The sequence below is a fragment of the Pleurodeles waltl genome, chromosome 9 (genome assembly GCF_031143425.1).
Source record: "Pleurodeles waltl isolate 20211129_DDA chromosome 9, aPleWal1.hap1.20221129, whole genome shotgun sequence".
Lineage (NCBI taxonomy): Eukaryota > Metazoa > Chordata > Amphibia > Caudata > Salamandridae > Pleurodeles > Pleurodeles waltl.
In genome coordinates, this window is record NC_090448.1 from 420,248,925 (window position 1) to 420,276,140 (window position 27,216).

Here is a 27,216-nt window from a genome sequence, read left to right on the forward strand (position 1 = left end):
CGCAGCAGCCTGGGCATCAGAGACAAGATCCGAAAGACCCTGGGGAAGCTCTGTAAACGAAGAGGAGATGTCATCCATCAGAGCATGAATATACCTCCCCAGGATACAGGTTGCATTGGTGGCTTTTAATGCCAGACTGCAGGACGAAAAAATCTTCTTCGACTGCGCCTCCAGCTTTTTTGAATCTCTGTCCCCAGGCACCGTCGGAAAAGAACCAGGCGCTGACTTGGACGAACAGGAGGCCTGCACAACCAAGCTCTCCGGCGTAGGGTGCCTAGATAGGAAACCAGGATCAGTTGGAGCCGTCCGATACCTCCTGGCCACGGCTCTGTGAACTGCTGGGGAAGATGCCGGCTTCTTCCACACCTCTAAAACCGGATCCAGCAGAGCGTCATTAAAAGGTAATAGAGGCTCCGCCGCGGCTGAGGCCGGATGCAACACCTCTGTCAAAAGGTTTTGTTTCGCCTCCACCACCGGCAAAGGCAGGTCCAAAAAACTAGCTGCCTTCCGTACCACTGTATGAAAGGAAGCAGCTTCCTCGGTATATTCCCCCGGGGACGAAAGGTCCCACTCAGGGGAAGTGTCCAGCCCACTGGCCGACTCCAGTCCACGCAGCCCATCACCCGAGTCCTCTAGCTCTCCTTCCTCTAGGGCTCGTTGGTACTCCTGCTCTTCTAGTACCCGGAGAGCACGCCTCCTTGAATGCAGTCGTTGCTCAATCCGCGGAGTCGACAATACCTCCGCCGAAGTCGGAGATCGGCGCCGATCTTCCGAAGCCACCGACGCCGCATCCGGCGCCACAGGTAACTTCGGTGCCGACTGAAGAGCAGTTGAAACGGATGGACCCACCGGAGTCACAGGCCGAAATCTCGACGTCGACGGGATGGAAATCCCTGGGGCCAATCCCTCCGAAGCCACCGGAGCGGCCACCGGCGCCGACACTGGCGCCGAGCCCACGTTCCCAAACGGGAGAAAGGGCATAAAGGGTGCCGGCCGAAGAGGCGCAGGATCACCCAAAGAAAAGGCCAAAGGCCCAGCCGGAGCACCCCCTGGAGCCATCTGTTGGAAGATGGCATACATCGCATTCAAGAATGCGGAACTATCGGCTCCAGGGGTGGGAAAAGCCGGATACTGGGGTGCCTGACTCGGAGGCGACCCCGACGCCGGCCTCGGCGTCTGCGCCGGAGAAAACACTTGAGGCTCCAATACCTCAATCACCGACGCCTGTCCAGGCGAAGTTGGAGACGCCGGAGAGGGCAACGGCGTCGAAGGATGCGGCGTCACCGTGGGGCTGACCTCCCATGTTCTTCGGCGCCGATCCGGAGACCTGGAACGAGCCTCCCTTGAATGACGCCGAGATTCTCTACGGCGCCGGGAGTCTCGATGACGCCGATGTCTTGGAGAAGACTTTTTCTTGTGATGCTTCTCCTTTGACTTGGCCATAAACAGCTTCGCCTCGCGTTCTTTAAGGGCCTTCGGATTCATGTGCTGACATGAATCACAAGTCGAGACGTCGTGGTCGGAGCTCAAACACCAAAGGCAATCGGAATGAGGATCCGTCACCGACATCTTGCCTCCACACTCACGACAAGGCTTAAATCCAGACTTTCTCTGCGACATTATTTCCACAGAGAAAGAGTACGCAGCAAGATATACACTGTAACCGCAAGAGTAACAGTTGCTCCCTCGAAGATAACCGTTTCGAATGCACGGAAAAAAGGGAACTGACGTCTGCACGTCGTCGAGGACCTCTTATTGCCTGTATGACGTCAGACGGCGTCGCGTGCGAGACAGTGACGTCCTCGTCGACGTGCAGAGACTAGTAAGAAGATTTCCGTCGAATGCTGGCGCCATGGGAGTATTCATGAGGTGAGGAATCCACAGGTAGTTGTATCCATCAGAAAGAGCGCTTTTTTTGTTTTGGTGTAATTCCGTTCAGTGGTTTTGGGGAAAAATGAAGGGGAAAACAAATGTATATATCTGGTGTGTGAAGGATTTGCGACCCCTTCCTACCTCGTGCAGAGATCTGATTGGCTGATAACACTTCAACAACAGAAGCTGTTGAAGTATTAGCAGCCTTAATAAAAGTTTTTAAAAAAGAAAAGGGGGCAGGGTACCAACACACTGACCCCTTAGCTCTGGTGGTGGGGTCCCAGGGGAAACGCCAGGGCTAAAAAGCATTTTGTTTTTGCTGCGAATTGCGGAGGATCCGGTGACATTTAAAAAAACAAAAAACAAAGCTAGGCTCCCGTGGTTTGTCTTTTTTAAGCCCCCTGGTTGGGCCAAATTCCGGGGGGCATTGTTTTACTGGAGTGCGGGCGGAGCAAAGCAAAAATGATGTGTGGGGGAGCCAGTCCCCCCACCCCAGGGTCCACCACCACCCTGGGGTTAAATTAATTACTGGCATGGGGGAGGCCCATCAGCCCCCCCATAGCCCTGGGGACCGCCACCTGCCAGGGGCTTTATTCAGTTTGGAGGTGGTGAGCCATCTGGCAACCCACTGCCCCAGGAACTGCCACCTTCCTTGGATAAAAAGCATTTTTTTGTTCAATTTTACAAGCAGAGACACGGTGGATCCGCGAATGCACTCCTAATTTTTTTTTTAAAGGAAGCGCGATCTCCTGTGCTTCATTAATTTAATGCCCCTGGGTGGTCCAAGTCCTGGGGTCTTTTTTTTAAAAAAAAAAAGGGAGAGGGGGGCTCCTGGCACCCTCCAGCTGCTCCAGGGACCTGCACCTCCCTGGGGCTTATTTATTGTATATGGGGGGCCCTGCTGCCCTGGGGATGGCCACCTCCACAGGGCTCTTTTAGTATGTAGGAGGGGGCCTCCTGGCCTCCTCCCACTGCCCAGGGAACCGCCACCTCCCCGGGGTGATCTCGTACTGAATGTGGGGGGCCCTGTGGCCCCCAGGGACCACAACTCCCTGGTCTACACTTTATTTGGAGCGGGCCTTCGTGGCCCCCCTGCTGTTCCGGGGACCTCCACCCCCCAGAGCCGGCTCCTGCAAAGTCCCAGGGTCCCAGGGGTGCCAACCCCCGGGACATAGCTGATTGCTGTGGCTTGGCTGCAGTGGCGCACGTGCAGGGGACAGAGATGAAATGCTACAGCTAGCAGCTCCCTGCTTGCTGAAGCATTGGCAATACGGGGGGCGCCTTAAGCCCTTGGGGGCTTTCTCGCAGTCCCACATAGCCCTTAAACGGCTTGTAGGAAAGTACCATCTTGCCTGGCATGTTACCCCCATATTTCACTGTATATATGTTGTTTTAGTCTATGTGTCACTGGGACCCTGCCAGGCAGGACCCCAGTGCTCATAAGTATGTGCCCTGTATGTGTTCCCTGTGTGATGCCTAACTGTCTCACTGAGGCTCTGCTAACCAGAACCTCAGTGGTTATGCTCTCTCTGCTTTACAAATTTGTCACTAACAGGCTAGTGACTAAATTTACCAATTCACATTGGCATACTGGTACACCCATATAATTCCCTAGTATATGGTAATGATGTACCCAGGGTATTGGGGTTCTAGGAGATCCCTATGGGCTGCAGCATTTCTTTTGCCACCCATAGGGAGCTCTGACAATTCTTAAACAGGCCTGCTGGTGCAGCCTGAGTGAAATAATGTCCACGTTATTTCACAGCCATTTACCACTGCACTTAAGTAACTTATAAGTCACCTATATGTCTAACCTTCACCTGGTGAAGGTTGGGTGCAAAGTTACTTAGTGTGTGGGCACCCTGGCACTAGCCAAGGTGCCCCCACATCGTTCAGGGCAAATTCCCCGGACTTTGTGAGTGCGGGGACACCATTACACACGTGCACTGTACATAGGTCACTACCTATGTACAGCGTCACAATGGTAACTCCGAACACGGCCATGTAACATGTTTAAGATCATGGCATTGCCCCCCAATGCCATTCTGGCATTGGTGGGACAATTCCATGATCCCCCGGGTCTTTAGCATAGTCCCCGGGTACTGCCAAACTGCCTTTCCGGGGTCTCCACTGCGGCTGCTGCTGCTGCCAACCCCTCAGACAGGTTTCTGCCCTCCTGGGGTCCAGGCAGCCCTGGCCCAGGAAGGCAGAACAAAGGATTTCCTCTGAGAGAGGGTGTAACACCCTCTCCCTTTGGAAATAGGTGTGAAGGCTGGGGAGGAGTAGCCTCCCCCAGCCTCTGGAAATGCTTTGATGGGCACATATGGTGCCCATCTCTGCATAAGCCAGTCTACACTGGTTCAGGGATCCCCCAGCCCTGCTCTGGCGCAAAACTGGACAAAGGAAAGGGGAGTGACCACTCCCCTGACCTGCACCTCCCAGGGGAGGTGCCCAGAGCTCCTCCAGTGTGTCCCAGACCTCTGCCATCTGGGATTTAGAGGTGCTGGGGGCACAATGGACTGCTCTGAGTGGCCAGTGCCAGCAGGTGACGTCAGAGGCTCCTTCTGATAGGCTCTTACCTCTCTTGGTAGCCAATCCTCCTTCCTTGGTAGCCAAACCTCCTTTTCTGGCTATTTAGGGTCTCTGCTTTGGGGAATTCTTTAGATAACGAATGCAAGAGCTCATCAGAGTTCCTCTGCATCTCCCTCTTCACCTTCTACCAAAGGATCGACCACTGACTGCTCAGGACGCCTGCAAAACCGCAACAAAGTAGCATGATGACTACTAGCAACCTTGTATCGCCTCATCCTGCCGGCTTCTCAACTGTTTCCAGGTGGTGCATGCTCTGGGGGTAGCCTGCCTCCTCCCTGCACCAGGAGCTCTGAAGAAATCTCCAGTGGGTCGACGGAATCTTCCCCCTGCTAACGCAGGCACCAAAAGACTGCATCACTGGTCCTCTGGGTCCCCTCTCAGCCCGACGAGCGTGGTCCCTGGAACTCAGCAACTCTGTCCAAGTGACTCCCACAGTCCAGTGACTCTTCAGTCCAAGTTTGGTGGAGGTAAGTCCTTGCCTCCCCACGCTAGACTGCATTGCTGGGTACTGCGTGATTTCCAGCTGCTCCGGCTCCTGTGTACTCTTCCAGGATTTCCTTCGTGCACAGCCAAGCCTGGGTCCCCAGCACTCTAACCTGCAGTGCACAGCTTTCTGAGTTGTCCTCCGGCGTCGTGGGACTCCCTTTTGGGACTTCGCGTTGACTCCGGTTCACTCTTCTTCCAAGAGCCTGTTCAGGTACTTCTGCGGGAGCTGCCTGCTTCTGTGAGGGCTCCCTGAGTTGCTGGGCACCCCCTCTGTCTCCTACTCCAAGTGGCAACATCCTGGTCCCTCCTGGGCCACAGCAGCACCCAAAAACCTCTACCGCAACCCTTGCAGCTAGCACGGCTTGTTTGCGGTCTTTCTGCGTGGGAACACCTCTGCAAGCTTCATCGCGACGTGGGACATCCGTCTTCCAAAGGAGAAGTCCCTAGCTCTCTTCTTTGTTGCAGAACTTCAAGCTTCTTCCATCCGGTGGCAGCTTCCTTGCACCCTCAGCTGGTCTTTCCTGGGCTCCTGCCCACTCTCGACACTGTCGTGACTATTGGACTTGGTCCCCTTGTCTCACAGGTACTCAGGTCCGGAAATCCACTGTTGTTGCATTGCTGGTGTTTGTTCTTCCTGCAGAATCCCCCTATCACGACTTCTGTGCTCTTTGGGGGTAGTAGGTGCACTTTACACCTACCTTTCAGGGTCTTGGGGTGGGCTATTTTTCTAACCCTCACTGTTTTCTTACAGTCCCAGCGACACTCTACAAACTCACATAGGTTTGGGGTCCATTTGTGGTTCGCAATCCACTTTTGGAGTATATGGTTTGTGTTGCCCCTATACCTATGTGCTCCTATTGCAATCTATTGTAATTCTACACTGTTTGCATTACTTTTCTTGCTATTACTTACCTAAGTTTGGTTTGTCAATCAATCAATCAATCACAATATTTGTAGAGCCATACCCGTTAGGGTTTCAAGGCGCTGAAGGGGGGGGGGGGGGTGGGGGGTGCTGCTACTGGTCGAAGAGCCAGGTCTTAAGTAGTCTCCTGAAGGCGAGTAGGTCCTGGGTCTGTCGCAGGACGCTCGGGAGGGTGTTCCAGGTCTTGGCGGGAGGTAGGAGAAGGATCTGCCACCGGAGGTCTTACGCTGAATGCGGGGAACGATAGCGAGGGCGAGGTTGGCGGAGCGGAGTTGGCATAGAAGTTGAGTCTGTTGTTCAGGTAGGCTGGTCCGGCGTTGTGGAGTGCCTTGTGAGCGTGGGTGAGGAGCTTGAAGGTGATCCTCTTGTCCACGGGGAGCCAGTGGAGGTCTCTCAGGTGGTGGGAGATGTGGCAGCGGTGGGGTACGTCGAGGACCAGCCGGGTGGAGGCGTTTTGGATGCATTGGAGGCGTCGTATGTCTTTTGCAGGGATGCCTGTGTAGAGTGCATTGCTGTAGTATAGCCTACTGCTGACGAGGGCCTGGGTCACCGTTCTTCTGGTTTCTGTCGGGATCCATTTGTAGATTCTACGGAGCATGCGGAGGGTGTTGTAGCAGGAGGAGGAAATTGCATTGACCTGCTTGGACATGTTGATCTGTTTGTGTACATATATCTTGTGTATATAACTTATCCTCATACTGAGGGTACTCCCTGATATACTTTTGGCATATTGTCATAAAAATAAAGTACCTTTATTTTTAGTAATTCTGTGTATTGTGTTTTCTTATGATATTGTGCATATGAAACCAGTGGTATAGTAGGAGCTTTACATGTCTCCTAGTTCAGCCTAAGCTACTTTGCCATAGCTACCTTCTATCGGCCTAAGCTGCTAGAAACACCTCTTCTACACTAATAAGGGATACCTGGACCTGGCACAAGGTGTAAGTACCTCTGGTACCCGCTACAAGCCAGGCCAGCCTCCTACATTGGTTGTGCAGCGGTGGGATAAGTACTTGTAACTACTTACCACTTTGTCATTTACAAAACAGTTCAATGTATGTACACCTAACCAAAAAGTTTTTCTTTTCTCCTCTTAAACTTTTTACATAGTGCTGAAAAGTATTCTAAACTTCTAAACGTTTTCTAAAAGTTAGAAAAAGTTTTTTTCTCTGTTCTTTAAAAAGTTCTGAAACTTTTTCTTCCTTCTCACTATTTCTAAACCTTTTACTATCATGTCTGTAGAAGACTCTACTTTTAAAATGGTCAATACTACTTATGACTATTTGAATTACAAGAGCCTAAGGAGTCTCTGCTTAGAAAGAGGTTTAGTGATAGGAAAGAACCCTACCAAAGAATTTCTGTTTAACATGCTTATTGTAAATGATGAGTCCCAAGCAGGCACATCAAATGAGAGGTTAATAGAAGGTTCCCAATCTGACTCAGGGGATCTCCTTGAGGGATGTAGGGAGGGTTCTGATCAGGATTTGCCTCTAACAAGACACCCAGTAATGTTGGTAGTAATGGAGGTTCCCATCACAGTAGGGAAGTCTTTATTTCTTGAGGCCAAGTTGCTAGGGTTCAGTCAGTTAGGGACAGATCCCCCTCTGTTGTTTCCAATTTATCTTCTGTGTCCAAGCATTCCCAACCCACCCACCCTGAGGATAACATGTTAGAAAGGGAACTCAAAAAGTTGAGGGTTGAAGAGACCAGACTGAAGCTTAAACAGCAACAGCTTGCCTTAGATAGGGAATCCCTAGACCTGGAGGAGAGACAGAGATTGGCGTTTGGACCTCATGGTGGCAGCAGCAGTATTCCTGACAGTAATCCTGTTAGACAGCATGATTCCAGGAATCTGCACAAGATAGTCTCCCCTTACAAGGAGGGGGGTGACAACAACAAGTGGTTTGCTGCACTTGAGGGGGCCTGTATGGTACAGGGGGTCCCTCAAAGGCAGTGGGCTGCTATATTGTGGCTACCTCTCACTGGAAAGGGTAGGGATAGGCTCCTTACTGTTAGAGAAAGTGATGCTAACAATTTTGCAGTTTTGAAGGATGCACTCTTGGATGGATTTGGCTTAACCACTGAACAATACAGGATTAAGTTCAGAGACACCAGAAAAGAGTCCTCACAAGACTGGGCAGACTTTGTAGACTGTTCAGTGAAGGCCTTGGAGGGGTGGTTACATGGCAGTAGAGTATATGACTATGAAAGCCTGTATAATCTTATTCTGAGAGAGCATATTCTGAATAACTGTGTGTCTGACTTGTTACACCAATATCTAGTGGACTCAGATCTGACCTCTCCCCAAGAATTGGGAAAGAAGGCAGACAAATGGGTCAGAACAAGAGTGAACAGAAAAGTTCATACAGGGGGTGACAAGGATGGCAAGAACAAGGATGGTAAGCCTTCTGACAAGGGTGGGGACAAAAGTAAAACTGAGTCTTCATCAGGCCCACAAAAATCCTCTGGTGGGGGTGGTGGGTCCAAATCCTCTTCCAATAATCAACCTAAAACGCCTTGGTGTTATTTGTGTAAAGTCAAAGGCCGTTGGACAACTGATGCCAGTTGTCCAAAGAAAAACACCAAACCTCCCACTACCACAACCCCTACTGCAAATTCTAGGGCCCCTAGTAATAGCAGTGGTGGTGGGAGCAAACCTACTAATAGCCAATCCAAGGGAGTAGCTTGGCTCACTATTGGTAATTTAGTTGAGGTTGGTCTTGTTAGGGAGACCACAGAGGCTGTGCTAGTTTCTGAAGGCGCCATTGATTTGGCCACCTTGGTTGCTTGTCCCCTTAATATGGATAAGTACAAGCAACTTCCCCTAATAAATGGTGTTGAGGTTCAGGCCTACAGGGACACAGGTGCCAGTGTTACCATGGTGATAGAGAAACTGGTGTACCCTGAACAACACCTACTTGGTCAGCAGTACCAAGTGACAGACGCTCCTAACTACACTCTTAGCCACCCCATGGTTGTTGTGAATCTCAACTGGGGGAGGGGGGGTGTTACTGGTCCAAAGAAAGCAAGTTGTGGTTGCCTCAGATTTACCTGTAGACTGTCTACTAGGAAATGATTTAGAGACATCAGCTTGGGCAGAAGTGGAGTTGGAGGCTCATGCAGCAATGCTGGGCATTCCTGGGCATATTTTTGCTTTGACAAGGGCTCAGGCCAAAAAGCAAAAAGGACAGGGTAACTTGGATCCTGGAACAATGGACCAAGTGCTCCCTAAAGCTAGGGGTAGCAAGGGTAAATCCCTACCCACTATCCCTCCCTCTACAGATGATTCTCCTTCTGAGGAAGAAGAATTTCCTCCCTGTGCAGAACCGTCACCAGATGAGCTGGCAGCAGACACTGCTGAGCTTTTGGGTGGAGGGGGGCCTGGCAGGGAAGAGCTGAGTGTGGCACAGCAATCCTGTCCCACATTGGAGGGCCTCAGACAGCAAGCTGTCAAGCAGCAAAATGGGAATGTCAGTGACTCACATAGAGTTTACTGGGACGACAACCTCTTGTACACTGAGGCAAGGGACCCAAAACCTGGAGCAGCCAGGAGATTGGTCATGCCCCTGCAGTACAGAGAGTTCCTCTTAACTCTTGCACATGACATTCCTTTGGCTGGGCATTTGGGCCAGATCAAAACATGGGAAAGGCTTGTCCCCCTGTTTCACTGGCCTAGGATGTCAGAGGACACAAAATATTTTTGCAAGTCTTGGGTGACCTGCCAAGCCAGTGGCATGACTGGTGGCACTCCAAAGGGTCCCCTTATTCCACTACCCGTGGATGGTTGGGGTTCCCTTTGAAAGGGTAGGGGTTGACATAGTTGGCCCCCTTGACCCTCCTACTGCTTCAGGCAATAGGTTTATCTTGGTGGTTGTGGACCATGCCACCAGATATCATGAAGCAATTCCTCTAAGGACAACTACAGCTCCTGCAGTGGCAAAGGCCCTTCTGGGAATCTTTTCCAGGGTGGGTTTCCCTAAAGAGGTTGTATCAGACAGGGGTAGCAACTTTATGTCTGCATACTTAAAAGCAATGTGGAAGGAATGTGGTGTAACCTACAAGTTCACCACTCCTTATCATCGACAGATTAATGGACTGGTAGAGAGGTTTAATACAACTCTCAAAGGTATGATAATGGGACTCCCTGAAAAACTCAGGAGGAGATGGGATGTCCTGTTACCTTGCCTCCTTTTTGCATACAGGGAGGTACCCCAGAAAGGAGTGGGCTTCAGCCCCTTTGAACTCCTCTTTGGACACCCTGTAAGAGGTCCACTAACACTTGTGAAGGAGGGTTGGGAACAACCTTTAAAAGCTCCCAAGCAGGACATAGTGGACTATGTACTTGGCCTAAGATCCAAAATGGCCGAGTACATGAAAACGGCCAGTAAAAACCTTCAGGCCAGCCAAGAGCTCCAGAAGCAATGGCATGACCAGAAGGCTGTTCTGATCCAGTACCAACCAGGACAGAAGGTGTGGGTATTGGAGCCTGTGGCCCCAAGAGCACTCCAGGACAAATGGAGTGGACCCCATCTAATTGTTGAAAAGAAGGGTGAGGTTACCTATCTGGTAGACCTGGGAACTGCCAGGAGTCCCCTTAGGGTGATTCATGTCAACCGCCTAAAACCCTACAATGACAGGGCTGATCTCACCCTGCTCATTGCAACAGATGAGGGACAGGAAGAAGAGAGTGACCCTCTCCCTGATCTCTTTTCCACCACTGAATCTGATGCTTTAGTGGAGGGAGTAGTTTTGGCAGACTATCTTACTGCAGAACAGAAAGACAACTGCATAAATCTCCTTGGACAGTTTTCTGACCTCTTTTCAATTGTGTTAGGAACAACTTCCTGGTGTGAACACACAATTGATACTGGAGACAGCTTGCCTGTCAAAAGTAAAATCTATAGGCAGCCTGACCATGTCAGGGACTGCATAAAACAAGAGGTGCAGAAAATGCTTGAACTAGGTGTGGTTGAACCTTCTGAAAGCCCATGGGCGAGTCCTGTGGTGCTTGTACCAAAGCCTCACTCAAAAGATGGAAAAAGGGAGATGTGGTTTTGTGTAGACTACAGAGGTCTCAATCAGGTAACAAAAACTGATGCTCACCCTATACCCAGGGCAGATGAGCTCATTGATACACTGGCATATGCCAAGTATCTAAGCACCTTTGATTTGACTGCAGGGTATTGGCAGACCAAATTGGCTGAGGATGCTAAACCTAAAACTGCATTTCCAACTATAGGAGGGCACTACCAATGTACAGTGATGCCCTTTGGTTTGAAGTATGCACCTGTCCCTTTTCAGAGGTTGGTGAACACAGTTCTGCAAGGGTTGGAGGCTTTTAGTGCAGCATATCTATATGATATTGCTGTCTTTAGCTCCACCTGGGATGAGCACCTGGTCCACCTTTGGAAAGTTTTGGATGCCCTGCAAAAGGCAGGCCTCACTATCAAGGCCTCAAAGTGCCAGATAGGGCAGGGAAAGGTGGTTTATCTGGGACACCTGGTAGGTGGAGAACAGATTGCACCACTTCAGGGGAAAATCCAGACAATCATGGATTGGGTTCCCATCTACAACTCAGACCCAGGTGAGAGCCTTCTTAGGCCTCACTGGGTATTACAGGAGATTCATTAAAAACTATGGGGGTCATTCCGACCCCGGCGGGTGCCGCCCGCCGGGCGGAAACCGCCCAAAGACCGCACCGCAGTCAAATGACCGCGGGGGTCATTTCAACTTTCCCGCTGGGCCGACGGGCGATCTCCAAAAGATCGCCCGCCGGCCCAGCGGGAAAGCCCCTGCAAAGAGGAAGCCGGCTCCGAATGGAGCCGGCGGATTTGCAGGGGTGCGACGGGTGCTGTGGCACCCGTCGCGATTTTCACTGTCTGCTAAGCAGACAGTGAAAATCTTTGTGGGGCCCTGTTAGGGGGCCCCTGCACTGCCCATGCCAGTGACATGGGCAGTGCAGGGGCCCACAGGGGCCCCACGACACCCGTTCCCGCCAGCCTCTTCCTGGCAGTGTAAACCGCCAGGAACAGGCTGGCGGGAAGGGGGTCGGAATCCCCATGGCGGCGTTGCAAGCAGCGCCGCCATGGAGGATTCCCTGGGCCAGGGGAAAACCAGCGGGAAACCGCCGGTTCCCCTTTTCTGACCGCAGCTTTACCGCCGCGGTCAGAATGGCCCGGGAAGCACCGCCAGCCTGTTGGTGGTGCTTCCTCTGCCCTCCACCCTGGCGGTTTGAAACCGCCAGGGTCGGAATGAGGGCCTATGTCTCCATAGCAGCCCCTCTTAATGATCTCACTAGTAAGAAGATGCCTGAAAAGGTATTAAGGACAGCTAGCTGTCAGAAAGCTTTTGAGGAGCTCAAACAGGCCATGTGCTCTGCACCTGTCCTAAAAAGCCCATGTTACTCCAAGAAATTCATTGTTCAAACTGATGCATCTGAATTAGGGGTAGGGGCAGTCTTATCACAACTGAATTCTGAGGGCCAGGATCAACCAGTTGCTTTTATCAGCAGAAGGCTGACCCCTAGAGAAAAGCGTTGGTCTGCCATAGAGAGGGAGGCCTTTGCTGTGGTCTGGGCACTGACAAAGTTGAGGCCATACCTGTTTGGCACTCACTTTATTGCTCAGACAGACCACAAACCTCTACTTTGGCTAAAACAAATGAAAGGTGAAAACCCTAAATTGTTGAGGTGGTCCATATCCCTACAGGGAATGGACTATACAGTGGAACATAAACCTGGGAGTACCCACTCCAATGCAGATGGACTCTCCAGATATTTCCACTTAGACAATGAAGACTCATCAGGTCATGGCTAGCCTTATTGTCCTTCGTTTGGGGGGGGGGTGGGGGGGGGAACTTGTGTAGGGAAGTACCATCTTGCCTGGCATATTACCCCCATATTTCACTGTATATATGTTGTTTTAGTCTATGTGTCACTGGCATAAGTATGTGCCCTGTATGTGTTCCCTGTGTGATGCCTAACTGTCTCACTGAGGCTCTGCTAACCAGAACCTCAGTGGTTATGCTCTCTCTGCTTTACAAATTTGTCACTAAGAGGCTAGTGACTAAATTTACCAATTCACATTGGCATACTGGTACACCCGTATAATTCCCTAGTATATGGTACTGAGGTACCCAGGATATTGGGGCTCCAGGAGATCCCTATGGGATGCAGCATTTCTTTTGCCACCCATAGGGAGCTCTGACAATTCTTACACAGGCCTGCCAGTGCAGCCTGAGTGAAATAACGTCCACGTTATTTCACAGCCATTTACCACTGCACTTAAGTAACTTATAAGTCACCTATATGTCTAATCTTCACCTGGTGAAGGTTGGGTGCAAAGTTACTTAGTGTGTGGGCACCCTGGCACTAGCCAAGGTGCCCCCACATCGTTCAAGGCAAATTCCCCGGACTTTGTGAGTGCGGGGACACCATTACACGCGTGCACTGTACATAGGGCACTACCTATGTACAGTGTCACAATGGTAACTCCGAACATGGCCATGTAACATGTCTAAGATCATGGAATTGTCACTGGGACAATTCCATGATCCCCTGGGTCTCTAGCATAGTACCTGGGTACTGCCAAACTGCCTTTCCGGGGTCTCCACTGCAGCTGCTGCTGCTGCCAACCCCTCAGACAGGTTTCTGCCCTCCTGTGGTCCAGGCAGCCCTGGCCCAGGAAGGCAGAACAAAGTATTTTCTCTGAGAGTGGGTGCAACACCCTCTCCCTTTGGAAATAGGTGTGAAAGCTGGGGAGGAGCAGCCTCCCCCAGCCTCTGGAAATGCTTTGATGGGCACAGATGGTGACCATCTCTGCATAAGCCAGTCTACACTGGTTCAGGGATCCCCCAGCCCTGCTCTGGCGCAAAACTGGACAAAGGAAAGGGGAGTGACCACTCCCCTGACCTGCACCTCCCAGGGGAGGTGCCCAGAGCTCCTCCAGTGTGTCCCAGACCTCTGCCATCTGGGATTTAGAGGTGCTGGGGGCACACTGGACTGTTCTGAGTGGCCACTGCCAGCAGGTGACGTCAGAGGCTCCTTCTGATAGGCTCTTACCTCTCTTGGTAGCCAATCCTCCTTCCTTGGTAGCCAAACCTCCTTTTCTGGCTATTTAGGGTCTCTGCTTTGGGGAATTCTTTAGATAACGAATGCAAGAGCTCATCAGAGTTCCTCTGCATCTCCCTCTTCACCTTCTACCAAAGGATCGACCGATGACTGCTCAGGACGCCTGCAAAACCGCAACAAACTAGCAAGATGACTACTAGCAACCTTGTATCGCCTCATCCTGCGGCTTCTCGACTGTTTCTAGGTGGTGCATGCTCTGGGGGTAGCCTGCCTCCTCCCTGCACCAGGAGCTCTGAAGAAATCTCCTGTGGGTCAACGGAATCTTCCCCCTGCTAACGCAGGCACCAAAAGACTGCATCACTGGTCCTCTGGGTCCCCTCTCAGCCCGACGAGCGTGGTCCCTGGAACTCAGCAACTCTGTCCAAGTCACTCCCACAGTCCAGTGACTCTTCAGTCCAAGTTTGGTGGAGGTAAGTCCTTGCCTCCCCACGCTAGACTGCATTGCTGGTACCGCATGATTTGCAGCTGCTTCGGCTCCTGTGCACTCTTCCAGGATTTCCTTTGTGCACAGCCAAGCCTGGGTCCCCGACATTCTAACCTGCAGTGCACAACCTTCTGAGTTGTCCTCCGGTGTCGTGGGACTCCCTTTTGTGACTTCGCGTGGACTCCGGTTCACTCTTCTTCTAAGTGCCTGTTCAGATACTTCTGCGGGTGCTGCCTGCTTCTGTGAGGGCTCCCTGAGTTGCTGGGCGCCCCCTCTGTCTCCTCCTCCAAGTGGCAACATCCTGGTCCCTCCTGGGCCACAGCAGCACCCAAAAACCTCTACAGCAACCCTTGCAGCTAGCAAGGCTTGTTTGCAGTCTTTCTGCGAGGGAACACCTCTGCAAGCTTCATCGCGACGTGGGACATCCGTCTTCCAAAGGAGAAGTCCCTAGCTCTCTACTTTCTTGCAGAACTCCAAGCTTCTTCCATCTGGTGGCAGCTTCCTTGCACCCTCAGCTGGCCTTTCCTGGGCTCCTGCCCACTCTCGACACTGTCACGACTATTGGACTTGGTCCCCTTGTCTTACAGGTACTCAGGTCCAGAACTCCACTGTTGTTGCATTGCTGGTGTTTGTTCTTCCTGCAGAATCCCCCTATCACGACTTCTGTGCTCTTTGGGGGTAGTAGGTGCACTTTACACCTACCTTTCAGGGTCTTGGGGTGGGCTATTTTTCTAACCCTCACTGTTTTCTTACAGTCCCAGCGACCCTCTACAAGCTCACATAGGTTTGTGGTCCATTCATGGTTTGCATTCCACTTTTGGAGTATATGGTTTGTGTTGCCCCTATACCTATGTGCTCCTATTGCAATCTATTGTAATTCTACACTTTTTGCATTACTTTTCTTGCTATTACTTACCTAAGTTTGGATTGTGTACATATATCTTGTGTATATAACTTATTCTCATACTGAGGGTACTCACTGACATACTTTTGGCATATTGTCATAAAAATAAAGTACCTTTATTTTTAGTAATTCTGTGTATTGGGTTTTCTTATGATATTGTGCATATGACACCAGTGGTATAGTAGGAGCTTTACATGTCTCCTACTTCAGCCTAAGCTGCTTTGCCATAGCTACCTTCTATCAGCCTAAGCTGCTAGAAACACCTCTTCTACACTAATAAGGGATAACTGGACCTGGCACAAGGTGTAAGTACCTCTGGTACCCACTACAAACCAGGCCAGCCTCCTACACAGCTTTGTAATAAAAATAAATAAATATGACAGAAGAGACTGCTGGGGAGTCCTTGAGGGCTCCCTCGCGGTCCCACATAGCCCATAAAGGGCTAAAAAAAAAAAATGATAAAAAAGAAAACATCCATAGCTCAGTGTGAAGGTTGCAGGGGGGGGGGGGTAATTTCCTTTTTTTTTTAAATAAAAAAATATATAATTTTTTTGAAATATTAAATACATTTTTGTTAAATCCAACAAAAATATTTCATTTTAAGTATTTGAGATATGAAAGCCTAAAAAATTATCTTTCTCTTTCTCTTTCTGTTTCTGTCTCTTTCAATCAGTTTCTTCCACTCACACACCCACTTAAACACTTACACACCCACTCACAGACCTATTCAGACACTCACACACCCACTCACAGACCCACTCACACAACCACTCACAGACCCACTAACACCCTCATGCACCCACTCACAGACCCGTGCACAGATTAACACAGCCATTAAAACACTGATGTATGCACTCTCACACCCAGACAGACAATCTGACAGCCACTCTCACCCCCAGATACACCCTCTCACACCCAGCGAAGCTGCGGATAACCCCTGCTTTGCACGGCGAAAGGGCTGTGCATAGCATGGGTTTGGGTGGTATGGGGATGTTGGCCGCAGAGTCTAGCTGCAGGCCAGGTCTTGCGGTCAACCTCACCTGCCCATGGATGAAGGACATGCACGACTGGGTGCTTATAGGGGGTTGACCTCAGGGCCTTGCGAACCAAACCATAGAAATTCACCAATTATAGTTAGAGTTACCTCATGTAACTATAACTCATGCCCTAAGGTAACTATAACACACACCCTCGCCATGCACTGCTAATTACTCCACAAATTACAGCAATCATACTATCTTTCATAAGATCATTGATAATATCATTGTAATAGTTGCAGTAACATTTTTGATGAAAAAACTGTGCTTGGCGAGGGCGTGAGATATAGGGGGTTATTACAACTTTGGAGGAGGTGTTAATCCGTCCCAAAAGTGACGGTAAAGTGACGGATATACCACCAGCCGTATTACGAGTCCATTATATCCTATGGAACTCGTAATACGGCTGGTGGTATATCCGTCAATTTACCGTCACTTTTGGGACGGATTAACACCTCCTCCAAAGTTGTAATAACCCCCATAGTTTGCTTATGGCAAGGGATATGGGGGGTCATTCTGACTTTGGCGGGCGGCGGAGGCCCCCCGCCGAAGTCCCGCCGGCAGAATACCGCTGCGCGGTCAAAAGACCGCCGCGGTAATTCTGAGTTTCCCGCTGGGATGGCGGGCGACTGCCAGAAGGCCGCCCGCCAGCCCAGCGGGAAACCCCCTTCCATGAGGATGCCGGCTCCGAATGGAGCCGGCGGAGTGGAAGGGGGCGACGGGTGCAGTTGCACCCGTCGCGATTTTCAGTGTCTGCACGGCAGACACTGAAAATCTTTGTAGGGCCCTGTTACGGGGGCCCCTGCAGTGCCCATGCCATCGGCATGGGCACTGCAGGGGCCCCCAGGGGCCCCACGACACCCCACACCGCCATCCTGTGCCTGGCGGCCAAAACCGCCAGGAACAGGATGGCGGTATGGGGGTCGGAATCCCCATGGCGGCGCAGCTTGGCCGCGGAAAGCCGGCGGTACACCGCCGGTTTTCCGTTTCTGACCGCGGCTGTACCGCCGCGGTCAGAATGCCCAAGGGAGCACCGCCAGCCTGTTGGCGGTGCTCCCGCGGTCATTGGCCCTGGCAGACTTTACCACCAGGGTCAGAATGACCCCCATAGTCACATGAGATAACTATAACTATAATTGGTGAATTTCTATGGTTTGGTACATTTAAAATGTGAGCCTAACTATAATGTCCCTGGAATCTTTGTTTTTTTTAAGTGAATATATATATATATATATATATATATATATATATATATATATATATTAGTATATATACATACATACACACACACATATATATATATATATCTGTATGTGTATATACTAATATTTTTAAGGCACGTAGATATGGTCTTTGGAATACTACATTTTTAATTCCTCTACATGAATTTACCTTTCAATATTTTGGTCTTCCATATTTTGTCCACAATATTCTTGTACCTTGATATTCTTAGCCTAAAGACTTGCAGAACTCCTCTGAGGAGCAATCCAGTAAGCCATGACAATTACAAATGCATCAGCATAAGACTTGATACAACAAGGTTTCTAACTGTTAGTCCAGGTGGTACAGGTCCTACAGTATATAATTTATACAGCAGACAACTAAGGCAGGCTGTAGCGAGACTGCATAAAAGTTGAGCAGCAAGCTGAGGTGCCTTACATGCATAGTTGAGCCCTTGAGCATGCACACAGGTGTGCATACAAACACACTTGAGGCAAATAACTACATAATGTTTACATATGTACAATCTGTAAAATGCAAATAAGAAACAGTTCTCAAAGCACCAGATTTGAATCAGAGGATGTTCTGCTTACCTCGTCGCAGTTCTGCAAGAACTTCTGCAGTGCCAAGTGGTCATTCAGTCGCTGCAACCACTGAATGGCAAGTGCGCAATTCCGTAGGCTCCTAAAATGAAAATACAATCCAGTTTACAGCTGTTCTCTTTCCATTAAATTTACAGAACCGTCCGTTAGAAAGAACCTAAATAAAATGCCTGCTCTCAAAGTTGTTCTTCTTTGTTATTTCTCTTAAATTACAATAAAAAGCCTAATCTCTTGGAAGGAGTGGTCTACAGCAGTGATTCTCAACCTGTGGTCCAGGGACCCATGGGCGTTGCGAAGCCTCCTCAGCGGGTCCCTGACTGCTTAAAAAATTTAATTAAATTAACAGATTAATAAAGTGTATATAAATAAAGTGGCTAAATGTAATAAAGAACATTTTGAAACATACTGTAAATAGCACGTAATTTGAAATTGGAGGCCAAAAATTAAATTAGTAAAATTTGAGATTGATTAGTGGGAGCAGTGCAGGTGTATCAAACAGAATATATTATGGATGATGTGTGGCACCAACCTTCCTATTAAATTTAAATGTTGTATTTTTTCATTTATATTTGTTTGCAAATTAAATAAAATGTGTTATCATTTGTTGATGTGTTTGATGATGCGTGTTTCCTTTTTTGTGTACTCTTCTGTATTTCAAATCAGCAACAGTGTTCAGGCTGCCAGTAATGACTTGGCAAGGTTCCATGGATTCCAATAACAATAAAGTGGGGGTCTCCGGGTTCCACTAATCATAAAGTGAGGGTCCATGGAAGTTAAAAGGTTGGGAACCACTGGTCTACAGGATTTACAACAGCACGTTTTTAAAAGGAGAAATTCATGTCCGACAAACATATATAAGTGGGTAGACTGGCTGACCAATGAAGTAGACTGAAAGCGAACTTGGTTGTGATACACTTTAGAAATCACTGAAGCCTTCTGTAGTGTTCAACATAAAGTTGGTGAAACAGCCGAGCAGACTTGGGCTAATAAATGGCTTTCTTAAAAGGCAGCAAAGAACTCTGGGAAATAGAGGCCGTTCTGAAGAAATGCCACATATTCAGGTTTATTGCAAGGTTCAGTTGATGTGCAGAGTTCGTTAGTACCTTCTGGGATGACCGTGCATGAAGAGTTGAGAGTTAAGGGATTTCTATCTATGGACAATACAAGGACTGGCATTCTTGATTTAAGGAGGATGGGAAAAAATGGTTTGGATCTGGAGAACAACTCTGTAATACAACCTCGTGTAAAGGTTGATGGTGTCACCTGTAAAGATGATCTGAAAAGAAGCAATCTTGTATCAGAAACTCTGATAAGGGTGTGCAACAATCTGGGCATAGTGGATGAGGTGTATACTACCACCGGAAAATATAAGGTTGCGTTACCATGGCAATGGTGAAGAAGTCTCTAGAACTTTGGGGCTGACTCTGCAGACTACATTCCCAGAAAGATATCTATCAACAGACTTGGGGTCAAATGGAAAGGCACTAACAAAACTGGTCATAACTTAACTCAAAACTATGAAAAGAAGTGCAAGAATCTCAACATGCATCAAGGAGGTAAGGACTGAAAGAATTTCAAATTGCTAAAGGAAACTACACACGCAGAACACACAGAAAGTAATGTATACAGGATGGATACATCCTGAAGAACAGGTTACGTGTGAGAAGAGTGGCTTAGAGGTATCATTAAAGTAAGTAAACGTTTAGAAAGCCAACAGGACTGTCTTTGCTCTTGTGTTCTCATGACAGAAAATACTCCAGGTGCACAAACAGTAGATAAAAATGGGCCCAAATGCCAAAATTACAAGCTCTCCTGCACATAAAGAAAATATACACAAGGCACACATACACACAGAGACAAGAATACAGGGAAACATGCCTACACCGACAGCAGTGCCAAATAACAAGTTCTTTGGTGTTGTACTTTACGAATACATTAACAGAACTAAAGTAAACTATTCTGTACATGAAAAAGATAAATGGACACAAATAAAAGGCCCACTCTATACGGGAGTTCAGAAAGTCGTCTTTTTGCAGAACTGTTATGTTTAGTAACACAAAACTCAATAGCTTTCTTCACCCACCCCTAAAATATTAGTGTGCTTTCCACGTCACTAATTTAATCCAGTAAAATAAATTGATTCTCATTTAGGGCCTGAGTACCCCAACTCAAAGTATGCAATTGTACAAGGTTTCTTGCACCACATAATTACCAGGTGCGATAAACATCGCACCCTTGGTTAATTTTCAGCAGCTCAAGTCTGTCAGAATTTAACAAGGGAAAACGGCACGGAATTTAAATGGACATACAGATTTTTTGGGAGAAATCCAAAACTCGGAATATGTGATAATTATTTCATCTCATACATTCCAAAAACCTTATTGGCAGATGTAATAATTATTGCATCTGACAATCATAATCATGTTCTTAGTAGGGTCATACTGACACATTAAGTACAGTGCTGTGAAACCGCAGTTACTAATAATTAAATTAAACAAAAGAAAAAAAGATAGCTTTAATTGCTGTGGAGCTGAAACTAAGAAAAATGTTCTACGTTGCACACCAGGACAATTCTCAAAAAAGCAGATATTCTCAACTAACTTGGGCCGCATTTACATCCTTCTGCTGACAAGGATTCCAGGTGAAACGTGCACTAATCCTGAAGTTATTCCAATTCCACGTTCTTTATTGTTGTCGCATTAGCCAAAGTTAAGAAACCATACAATTCAGGTTAAATGAGGCATTTTCTAATGGCCTGCTTTAGGGACATGCTGCCATCTTGAATTCGGTCAGTAAAACTGCGCTGTCAACAGAAGAGTTTAAGTGGATCAAAGAGAAAACAAGAATGCTTTGTATTTCCACGTCAAGAAGCAGATGAGGAAACCAAAGCTTGCCCCTTCCTTTGTGGACTCATCCCAGCGCCGCCGCAATGAAATAAACTGATTATACGTCTAAATGCCATTGCACACTGGGGAGCTCATGAATGATCAACCAATGGCTGATAAATGTATTTATTTAGCAGTTGTCTGAATGCAAGCAAATTTGTATGATTAACAAGGTACTTGGTGGGGGAACAAGGTAGAAAAGAATGGAAAGGGGAAGCAGGGGAAGGGTGCTTGGGTGTAGCAAGGTTAAAAGTCCATAATGCCAGAACCAAAGGCACAGTAACCTGTGGCTGAGGGGCATCTAGCTCAATGTGAGTGACAGCATTTATATAGCGCACCCAAAACCCAGACAGGTCACTTGGCACTAGTATAAACACTACCTAATGAAACAAATTGTTCAGCTTTTTGCTTAAGCCTAGGAGACGCATGATTGCTTGATTTCTGGTGAAAGGGAGATCCAGAGTAAGGGTGCCTAAAGAGAAGTGGAACCACCTCCCGGATGACCGAGCTGATTTAGGGATCTTTAGGCAGGACTGATGAAGACTGTACAGCTCGTGTATATAGGGCGACAAAAAATTTAATTTCAGATAATTAGTAGCCTCTTTGTGAAGACACTTGAAAGCCATGAAAAAGACTTAGAAAGTAATAAGGAACTGAACTTTGAGCCAGTGGAAGGCACTTCACACACCATACGGTTGTGACATGATCACATTTCTTCAAACCATTAATCACCTGCATCACCACACCTTGGGCCCGGTGAAAAGTGTCACCATGTCACTCTATGTATAGTGTCGGACTGGCCTATAGGACATAGGCTGACATGTCAGTGTGTGGGCTAGTTTTCTGGCAGGTTGTGAGCCTGTTTAATGGTCAGGCGTGCTGGTTTTAATAGCTGATTTCCCTAATAATAATTACAACAAGCATCGCATACATCTCCCATACCTTCCACTTACAGCCTGTCATAGGTTCAAAACCTTTTAGATGTACTAATGTTAGAGTATTACCTCATCAAAAGCAGCACGACAATATTCAGCATTATACAATAACCATATACTATGTATCACATTTAAGCTTAATTCATGGTAATTCGAAAATGATTATGTCATGATGAAGGTTTATTTTTAATTGGGCTGAAACAAAACAATGTCAAAAATGTTAACTCCCACTTATCCGTATCTTGTTTACATACAATATTTATGTCAGAAAGAACAGGCTGACTACAGAGTGTTAATCATTTGCACAATTAAATCTCAGTTTGTCACATGTTGTGTGCATCAGCTTTGCTGTTTTATGCCAAGTTTATTGACCCATATAGTTTTACTGTGTCTGTGATGCTCAGGTATCAAAATAATTTTAATATATGCTTAATTAAGACAATGGAATTAACACAATTATTTTATCTATTTTCATACTCAATGCAAAAGGACATGTCATTAAAGCCAGAGCTGTAGACTTTGGAACTGGGGAAACAAGTTAGAGTTCCGGCATTGGCTCAACATCCTGTGATTCTCTGCAAATCACTTAATCTCCCTGTGCCTAAAATGAATTGGAGTTGGTGTAATGTAACAATTGAACGGGTTCTCATGTAAATGCCCTTGGCCGAATTTGTGCAATATAAAACTGCAAAAAAATAGTATATGTATATATATATATATATATATATATATATATATATATATATATATATATATATATATATAACACAAATGTGCATGAATGGAAAACCTAGGATCAAACAGTAGATCTTGCCAAGTAGATAAATCATTGGCAGCAACATCAACTATAAGATGTAATCAAGTGTCAAGTGATTTCTTAAGCAAATCATCTCATTTCAACACAGTGTCTTTTCCATTCATACCTAATTAAGTCATTCCTGTGATTAAGGGTCTAATTTAAATTTTGGTGGAGGGATTACTCCATCACAAACGCCGCCATATTACAAGTTTCATAGGGCTGTAGTGGGATCATAATACGGCAGATGTGAAATCCGTCATGTTTGTGACAGAGTAACCCCCTCCGCCAAACTCTAAATCAGGCCATAATCTTGCTAAACCTTTCTTTAAACGGAAAAGATAGGCATGATACATTATTCTGATGTCAAAAACAGCGACAGGTTTGACACTTTTGAATATTTTGGTGCTGCAACATATATACAAATCAGTCACAGAGCAAAGACAACCATTTGGTAAGATTCGCTGACTCTAGCTTTTTTGGCATTGAGGCAGGATTCTGTATGTCAGTGGTTCCCAACCTTTTGACTTCTATGGACTCCCATTTGATCAATCCTGGAGCCCGGGGACCCCCACTGAATCATTATTGGAACCCGAGGACCCCCACTGAGTCATTTCTGATAGCTGGGACCTAGTATTATTAAATTTTGTAAGCAGTCGCGGACCCCCTGAGGAGGCTTCGCGGACCCCCAGGGGTCCCCGGCCCACAGGTTGGGAACCACTGCTGTATGTGATAGTTGAGAAAGGAATGGAGGCCTAGAAGAGACACTAGACAGACCTCTATTCCTGCATTCCATATTCTCAAAATGCCATTTTTTATTGCAGCCGCTGGCCTTAAAGGCACGTTGACTGCAGTCAAGAAAGTGCATGGTGCAAAGGACACTGGAGGAAGCAGGCAGCCGTTCCTTGGACCCGTGTGTGATCCCACTAATGCCCACAGCCCGAAGGTGGAAGCTGTCCCACATGGGCAGTTTTTACTTTGCAAATTGAGAGCACCCTCTTGTGTGTCTATATCCAGTCGATGGTTTAGTACTGCTATTAAGGTCACAAAGCAATGATACACTCTCCTGCAAATCGTTAGGGGAGGGGTGGCTATGTCTCCTTTCCTTTTCCAAGAGATTCCTAAAGGGTCGCAAAGCGTACTTTACCATACTCATGGACATCTGCAAATCACAACATACCTTTGATATGCTGCAACCCTGGATTTTGCTGTTGCGTAACCTGTGATTTTTCAAATCGTAGGCCTTGTGACCAAACAAGTACTTCAGGCCTGCTGTCTGAATGGAAGGAAGCAGAGCTGGTCATAGAATCTCTTGGGGTGCTAACTTATGGAGGACGAAAAAGGACTAGTCACCATGCTGGTGCTGTGTCGGAAAAAGAAACTGCTGTTGAGTCGGAATGTACTCACCATTCACACAAGTCACCTAATGTGAAAAGTAATCTCAGGAACACACAATGTGTGCATTAGAATTGCCACAATTGACAATAAAGTATTTGCTGTCCCTTTCCTTTGCGATTTTCTTTTAAGCTGCAACGTAAAGCTGCGTCATCACCTACCATCACGCCAGACACACAGAAACCACACCTAGATAAAAATTCCAAAATTCTGGTACACAAAATTAAATAAAGTAGCCAATTTAGAAATCAGAATTCTGTACAAATCAATGTAATCTCTCAAAATATTGGAAGATCCTTGACCGCAGATGATTTTCAGTCCAGGAACAGGACGACAGTTACCCATGATAAAAGCACGGGTTGTTTCAAGGGTATGTCTATGCATAGACACCAACACACCAGAATCGGTCAGGAAATGCTCAATTTTCAAAGCCAAAAATAACTTTATTTTAGCTTTCCCCTGCCTGGAACTGACTCCACTTCAATATAAGTCAATAGGGAAAATACATTTCCAAAATTTATTTTAAAAAATCTTCTTCTTTCCTTCTTCTTAAAGGTCGCACGGGTGCTTAAGGATCTCTTATATGTGTCCTATGTAAACTATGATGGTTCGATTACACAATGCAGGTTGGCGGTCCAAGCTATCACACAAATACATACTTGTCAAGCATGCTGTGCGCTCACCCCTGCGTTTTTTTACAACATCTGACAAAAGCACCTGCTTTTAGTTTAGTTTATTCTCTTATCGCTGAGCACGAGGGGCTGAGGCGTTTGCTTTTATTAGCTCGCTCCGATCCCCCTGGCTTCCAGCGAAAACAGCAGAATTTACATACATTTGCATTCATTAAATAGCCGACCCTTCGTTCGCCCCCCTTAGCTGCCACGTGGGCCTGTGCTGACATTTTATCACCCATGCAGGCTTGGTGATAAAAGGTCAGGCATGCCCCAGACTACCTACCCAGGGCCTAAATGTCAGAGGGTGGTAGCGTCAACCCAACGTGATGTCTTGGCCCAGCCGCATCCAATCACGTGATCCTGCTGTTTACAACAGCACTAAACACGGATCGCCAGGAGCATAGACCACGCCAACAGCCTACTACTCTCATCTATTGCTGTACTTGGTCTGCTGCTTGGTAAATACATTTTAAATAGCATTTGCTGCATAAGTATGTGTTTCATCCAGGACCGGCGTTAGGACGTGTAATAGGTGCAGCCGCGCCTGGCGCTGAACGTTTTTTTGGGCCAGGCGGGGTGTTGTGTTTAGAAATAATGTATGAGTGGAAAAGAACCTGCGGTAGAGTTCCTTGTGTGTCCAACAGTTTTTTGAGGAAAAGATAACAATCTCGAGATAACTCTGTTAATTAATTTTCCGGCGGAAGAGTGATCAGACTTTTGTCTAGTGGCAGTTTTGACACATCATAAAGTAACCAAAAGGGCTAATATGCCTGCAGCAAAGGACATGTACCATGCAGCTCACAGACATGTAGTTGGTGGGAATAGCTCAATGGGCTACTGTTGTTTTCACAGAGATCCTTTTGTTACTTGCAGTTCATTTGCTACAATCCTAAAAAGCACAGTGACCTATGAACTGAAATCAAAGAGCTGCATGTAAAACTGCATGGTCTAGGTTAGAAAGTTATGTTTTTTCAGTCTTTCATTTTCCTACTGTTGCTAAAAAAGGTTTATATGAGGAGGAATACATTTTTATTAGTAAAGCCAACCCCAACCACTGTGTACTTTTCAAGTAGTGAGTCTGTGCTTCTCCAGACAACTCTTAAAATACCTACTAGTATGGATGACATGCAATTCCTACACTTCGTAATCCTCATTGGTTTACATAACATTTCCCATAGACTAATTTGCATATGTATTATTCATTGTCTCTGTGTAATGTGTGTGTTATGTAAAGTGATCTGACACTCGGCACTAGTATGGTAGCGCTTTAAAGCAAATTAAATTCAGGCGAGGGAGAGGCTGTGGAGAGCTGAAGAGCACTGTTGGAGGGTGGCAGTAGGGAAATCTGTGGAGAAGGTCACTGGTTCGGTGCCAAAAAAGATTTTTGATCTGGGTGCCAGGACTGCTAAACTCAGCGCTGGTTTACTCTTTAAGAAATGTCTGTAATCTATAAAGTGTATCTATTGTTTATAAATACGTATGTGTTAAAAGCGAGATAATGCAGCAAAATGTACCACATCATTTTCCATTTTTCGTATAGTGTGTCTCATAATCCATTTCTTCATTGCTGCAAAGGTCCACTGGTCCTGCTTATTAGTAAGCATCATGTATGCGCTTTGGAGCCATCACACTCCTGCTTTGCAGTAGGGGTGGTACTTTTGGGGCAGACGTACTAAACTGTAGTTGCAAACATCTGGATTAGCAAAACTGGAATGCTTGTGACCATAAATAGGTATATCCTATGAATGTACCCCATTTTAGGAATCTGTAAACTTTTACCTATTCCTAAAATGAGATTTGAAATGGTTAACGATTTGTAATTTGGGAAAGGCACATTGAGGGCGTCCCTTTTAAACTGCAAATCGGTAGCTTTTGAATTGAGACTGGAATTCCGGTCACAAACAACTGAATAGCTACAGAATCTCATGCTGGAGCAGTAACCTATTCACATAAAGGGAGGAATTCACTTTGGACCCCTTCCCCTTTGAGAATTAGGGTAAACGTTTCTGAAGGAGCAGGCAGTGGTCCAGGGAACCACTGCCAACTCACAGAGAAACTTTAAGAAAAAAAAATTTTTTTTTAGCAATCCCATTTACTGTAAGGAAATGGTGTTGCTTTCAAAAACAGATTCTTAATCTAAAGGTAATCGCACACTTGGTGGCCTGCTAACCCTTGCAGTCCACCATCCCGGTGATTGTATCCAATAGAAGTGAGTGTCAATTTGCTATCTACCTTATGAATATTAATTGTATACGTTGAATTGAAAACCACTCAATTTCTAGATTACAAACCAATTTATTAGTACAAAGGTCAACCCACAAAATTCAATACTGGTCCCAAAAA

The 27,216-nt window shown here is 47.0% G+C and overlaps 1 protein-coding gene across 2 annotated transcripts in view; it reads right to left on the reverse strand.

Annotated features, from left to right (window-relative positions):
• Positions 1–27,216, reverse strand: part of SPTBN4 (spectrin beta, non-erythrocytic 4) — a 1,652,494-nt gene that overhangs the window by 1,124,007 nt on the left and 501,271 nt on the right. For both annotated transcript variants that reach the window (XM_069207217.1, XM_069207216.1), the window contains exon 18: positions 18,180–18,270. In XM_069207217.1, the coding sequence (XP_069063318.1) occupies positions 18,180–18,270 (91 nt within the window). The remainder of the gene's footprint in view (positions 1–18,179; positions 18,271–27,216) is intronic.